Source organism: Pteropus alecto, unplaced genomic scaffold (genome assembly GCF_000325575.1).
Source record: "Pteropus alecto unplaced genomic scaffold, ASM32557v1 scaffold137, whole genome shotgun sequence".
NCBI classification, from domain to species: Eukaryota; Metazoa; Chordata; class Mammalia; order Chiroptera; family Pteropodidae; genus Pteropus; species Pteropus alecto.
Window position 1 is genome coordinate 4,358,670 of NW_006440135.1, and position 5,584 is coordinate 4,364,253.

Consider the following 5,584-nt stretch of genomic DNA (forward strand, 5'->3'; position numbering starts at 1 on the left):
TCATGGGGCGGGGCCTGGGGCCGGGCAGCTGGGAACTCGGCCGCACTGTGCCTCAGGTGTGGCGGAGGTGCCGGATGCGGATCTTCACGGTGGCCCAGGTGGACGACAACAGTGTCCAGATGAAGAAGGACCTGCAGACCTTCCTGTACCACCTGCGGATCAGCGCCGAGGTGGAGGTGGTGGAGATGGTGAGCGCGGGCGCTGCAGAGTTTGGCGTCGCTGGGCGTGCGAGGTGCAACAGGGTGCAGCAGGGTTCCCGTGGCTGTCACCATGAGGGTCGCCACTGAGGCCAGGCCCTGCTGGCCACCGCGCGCTGTGCTCCTGACCCAGCACCATGCGGTGTCACTCACAGCGTTCTCTGTCCCAGGATGCAGGGGGCCCCGGGCAGCCCGAGGGCTGTGGGGAGTGGGTGTGAAAATGACTGAGAGGAGGCTAGTGGTCAGGGGCCAACACTTAACAGTAGGGAATCCAGGCCACCGATGAGGTGCCCGGCCAGCGAGGGTCAGCGAGCAGGCTGAAGAGCGCGGAGTGGCACGGAGGCCGTGGGGGCTTTGCTAAGACTCCTTACAGTGAGCGGACTGCGTCAGGAGCTTCAGGGCAGGGAGAGCAGAGGGTCGCGTCGCTGGCCCTCGAGGGGGCGGGTCCGGGCTTCAGCGCCTGCGCACACGCCAGCGAGGCGGGCGACGCGGGGTACACGGGGAGCACGCGGCACTTTGAGCGCGTGACGCCTCCGCTCCCGGGAACCTTCCAGGTTGAGAACGACATCTCCGCCTTCACCTACGAGAAGACGCTGGTCATGGAGCAGAGGTCCCAGATGCTGAAGCAGATGCAGCTGTCCAAGACGGAGCAGGAGAGGGAGGTGCGCGCGGGGCGTGGCCACCGGCGCCAGGGCGGGGCCCCGTGCTCCCCCAGACCGCGGGGCTTTGGGGACCCGGCCTCTGCCATCACGTGAGCTGGTCCTCTCCGCCCCTGGTTTGGAGTGGCTGGTGTCCTGACTGCTCGTCCACCTCTGCCCATGAGCTTCGAGGCGGGGCGGGCTTACAGTCTCAGTGGCCGTGCCTAGCCAGGGTCAGGCTGTGTCATCCCAGCCTACCCCATGCGGTCTCCTCAGAGCCATCCCAGCTGTGCAGCCCCCTCCTCTCATGTCACCTGCCTGGACCACCACTGTGGCCTAACGGGCCACCTTCCTGTCCCATCCACCCTCAAACCACCTGCCACAGTGAGTCCCTAAGCTGACTCATTAACCCCTCCCGCAGGCTCCATGCCTGACCTCACGTGGGCCGGCAGCCCCACACCGCCATGCCCGGACCCCTCATTCCCACAGGCCTCCCCTTCTCCCTCTGGTCCCTTTGCATACAGGCCTCCCAGAGTGTGTCGTGTATCGCTGGGGCTCCCTCCTCCCGTACCCCACCTCCAAACTCTGTGGTGCTTGCTGCTCACCCCAAAACAGGCTTCTTGACAGCCCCTGTGCTGTTGATGAATGAGCGGTTGAATGGTGGGATGGTGGATGGTGGATGGATGGATGGTGGATGGTGAATGGATGGGTGGATGGATGGATGGTGGATGGATGGTGGATGGTGGATGGATGGTGATGGTGGATGGATGGATGGTGACGGTGGATGGATGGATGGATGGATGGATGGATGGATGGATGGTGGATGGATGGATGGATGGATGGATGGATGGATGGATGGATGGATGGATGGATGGATGGATGGATGGATGGATGGATGGATGGATGGATGGATGGATGGATGGATGGATGGATGGATGGATGGATGGATGGATGGATGGATGGATGGATGGATGGATGGATGGATGGATGGATGGATGGATGGATGGATGGATGGATGGATGGATGGATGGATGGATGGATGGATGGATGGATGGATGGATGGATGGATGGATGGATGGATGGATGGATGGATGGATGGATGGATGGATGGATGGATGGATGGTGATGGTGGATGGATGGGTGGATGGTGGATGGATGGGTGGATGGTGAATGGATGGGTGGATGGTGGATGGATGGTGGATGGTCGATGGATGGATGGTGATGGTGGATGGATGGTGGATGGTGGATGGATGGACGATAGACGGGTGGCGGACGGATGGATGGGTGGGGGAAAGGGTGAGTGGGGAGGGTTAACGAGAGGGAGGGAATGGAGGGATGTGGGGGTGGGGAGTGGAGGCTGCATGTAGAACCGAGATGTTCACGTGCCTGTCCTCTTGTGTCGGCCTGGAGTCCTGGTCCTCCCTCGGTGGCTTTCGGAGGCAGGGCAGGAAGAGACAGCAGAAGTGCTGAGTTTGGTCTAGAAGCCCAAGAGGAGGGCGATTGGCCATGGGTGGGGGTGGCGCTGGGCCCCCACATGGGAGGCCGTCCGAGGGTCCCCGGGTCCGGCTGGACACGAAGCCCTCTTGGTCCTGTGGGCCAGCGGCCCCTCCTGCCCATGCTCGCCGCCTCCCTGGGGAGTTTGGAGACCTTTGGCGAGTCCCGTCACTGCTCCGCCCTCCCGCCAGGCCCAGCTGATCCACGACAGGAACACCGCGTCGCATTCCGCGGCAGCTGCCAGGACCCCAGCCCCGTCCACACCGGACAGGGTGCAGATGACCTGGACGAAGGAGAAGCTGGTCGCCGAGAAGCACAAGAACAGAGAGTCCAGTGTGTCCGGGTTCAAAGACCTTTTCAGCCTGAAGCCGTGAGTGTCAGCCCCCGGGGCCTAGCTCCTTCATAGCCGCGGGCTGGGAGGCCAGGGGACCAGCCCGAGGGCCACAGCAGGGCTGGCTGCCCAGGGCCGGGCAGCGGGGCGGCGGTGAAGCCGGCTCGTCTGTTCCCGGCGGGTCTCACAGCGGCTGGAAGTGAGCTTCTGGGTGGACTGGGACCCCCGGCTTGGACTGGCTGACGGTGCCTGTCGAGCCAGGGCCTGCGGCCTTGACTGAGACCCCCGGGGCTGGCAGCGGTGTCCATGGGGCACAGTGAGGCCGTGCCGTGTGGAGGGGTCCCGGGCTGTCACGATTCCACAGCCCCCGGTCCTAGGGTGGAGCGAGCGATTCCCCCGGGGTTTTCAGGCCCTAAGACCCAGGGTCTGGGCAAGGGTCTGGGGGCCTTTGGGGGCCCCTGGGGTGAGACCCCTCAAGGAGGAGGACCCAGGGAAGCCAGGAAAGGGCGGCCTGGGCTGAGCCCGCGGTGGCTTGTGTGTGCGTCGCGGTCACTGCTGAAGTAACGTGTTCTCTGTGTTTTCTCTTCCATGTAGAGAATGGGGACACCTGTAAGTCATTTGCTCATCAGGGCGCCCCTTCGCCTGCTTGCCTCGCATGCCCCCCACGCGCCCCGTGTGTGTGTGTCGCGTGCGGGCGGCGTGAGTCCGCCGCTGCTGTGGCTTAGTGTTTGCTGCTGCACGCGCCCCCGTCTGTTCAGAGTGGCTCACGGCACAGCCCCGCCTGAGCCTCAGTTCCGCCTGAGACACGGGCGGGTTGGGCCCGAGTGGCTCCGGCCCGCGGGAGGGAGTGCGTGCTCGCTGGCATTTGGCTGATTCATCCACAGCCCTCGACCGAGGCGTCAGATGCAAGAGTCAGTCCTGCGGGGCCTGTCCCCCTGCACCGGCCCCTTGGTGCCCGGAGAAGGTGGCTGTCCCATAACCGCCATGTGAAGAGGGCTGTGGCTGGTCACTGCGTGGTCAGGCTGGCATGTAGACCCACGGCCAGGGCACCCCCGAGGCTGCTGTCCCCCGTCTGTCTGTGCCTCTCTGCGTCCCCTCCTGCGGCATTGCGGCCAAGGGCAGTCTGGGGACGAGGCACCTGCATTTTTGTTTTGGCTCCTACCTGGAGTTGGCTGCATGCTGAGGACACTGACGGTGTCGGTCCCAGAGGCGGCAGCCGCGTCACGGGCTGTGCTGGCCAGGGACGTGGGGCTCCACTTGCTGCCCTATTGTGTGGTAAATTAAGAAACTCCCCCTTAAAATCCACAGATTGCAAAAACTGGGACCTGTATGCACTGGAATAGGATTTCTCCCCAGAACATAGGGTTTGGGGGCCCGTGAGCTCCCGGCCCCACACGGCCGCAGGTCAGGGCTCCACGCCTGCGCCCTGACCCCTGGCACTGGGCAGGGTGGGGGCGGACCCCACAGGCCTGGAGACGCAGAGGCGGCCGTTTGGTGTCCTGTGAGCACACAGCTTGACGTCGCTCAGGGCGCACCCACGTCCAGACGCCCTCGTGGGTAGGCCGGGGAAGCTTCTGGAAGGCGGGGGCCGCTGCGCCTGACGTGTGCACCTTGCTGTGTTGTTCTTCTGGCTGTGTCGTGTGGGTCTTTTTCTGTCCGCAGCCCCCTCGTGCAATGCCACCGGGAGCCTGGGACCCAGAACCCCCACCCTGCCCCAGTGGCTCCTGCCGGACCCCAGGCCCTGGCGCGGGGACCCTGGGCAGGCAGTGTGCTCTGATTCATGGCTGCCGTTGGCTTCCTGGGGCATGAGGCCCCCCGCCTGCCCGCACCCTGCCCTCCGTGGGGCCTCGGGCGCTTCAGGCCCAGAGCTTTGACTTTAAGGTCACGTGTGTCCTCAGACTCTGAGCCCTAAGAGACCCTGCAGCACTTGACACACGCGTGGTGGCAGTTGCCACCGTCCCCAAGCACATGGCAGTTGTGGTCCCCGCAGGCAGTGAATTCCTGGTTCTTAGGATGAGGTGCCGGCCGTGCTGCGGGCAGAGGCCGCGCTCTCATTTCTCAGACGAAATTGGAGGCGGGAGACAGAGGGTCCGTGTCCCTGACCCCTCCTGGGAGCTGGTGGTTGCGACTGCTCGATGGTTCGAGGGTGGCCTGGGCGTCCTGCAGGCCTCCCTCGACCCCTCATGTATAGCACCCCCCGTCTTTCTGCCATGGGGGCGGGTCTGCAGTCCCCCCAGCCTTACTTGGCCGAGGACCCTCCCTGGGGGGCCATCCAGGACCCTGGGGAAGTAGCACAGTGCGCGTTCGGCCACTTGGTGGAGCGTATTGGACCAGGTGGTGAGGACGTGGGTTGCAGAGTGTGGGAAGCTGCCGTCCTTCAGCTGTAGCCAGGGCAGCAGTCCAGGAGCACCGAGGGCCGGGTCCTTCCCCGCCATCGGCATCTGGGGTCCCCGGGGACCCCAGCCTGCATGAGCGAGGGCCGCTGTGTGCACGTGGAGCGGTGGGCTAGCGCGGGCAGCAGCCGCAGCCGGGTTCGGCCATGCCCCAGGGGCCCCGGTGGGGCACAGTTCTGAGCCAGTGGCCGTGAGCACCTCCCTGCACCTCCATGCTCGCCAGCACCGCGTCCGCCTGCGTGGACCGCTGCTCCACACGAGCTTGGCCGCTTCATGATGCTCAGTGTGACGCGCGTGGAGGCCGTAGCCCAGTCATTGCTCAGTACCACCCCCCCCCGCCCCATCATGGCTCTGCCATGGAGTCACCCCCCGCGGGGCCTGCAGGGCGGCAAGTCCATGCGGGCCAGACGCTCCCGCCGGCCCGTGACGGGCGAGGGGAGCCGGGTGGGCTCAGAGGGACCATCTTCCCCGCAGGAACCAGTCGAATGTCAGGAGGATGCACACAGCCGTGAAGCTCAATGGCGTCGTCCT

General features: G+C 65.0%; 1 protein-coding gene across 1 annotated transcript in view; it reads left to right on the plus strand.

The window, feature by feature from the left end:
* The window catches only part of SLC12A7 (solute carrier family 12 member 7), a gene marked incomplete at its 5' end in the record, with an annotated part of 22,892 nt that overhangs the window by 16,044 nt on the left and 1,264 nt on the right, over window positions 1-5,584 (plus strand). Inside the window, 4 exons of the mRNA XM_025050506.1 lie at window positions 57-188; window positions 752-859; window positions 2,521-2,699; window positions 5,528-5,582. Of these exons, the coding sequence (XP_024906274.1) occupies window positions 57-188; window positions 752-859; window positions 2,521-2,699; window positions 5,528-5,582 (474 nt within the window). The remainder of the gene's footprint in view (window positions 1-56; window positions 189-751; window positions 860-2,520; window positions 2,700-5,527; window positions 5,583-5,584) is intronic.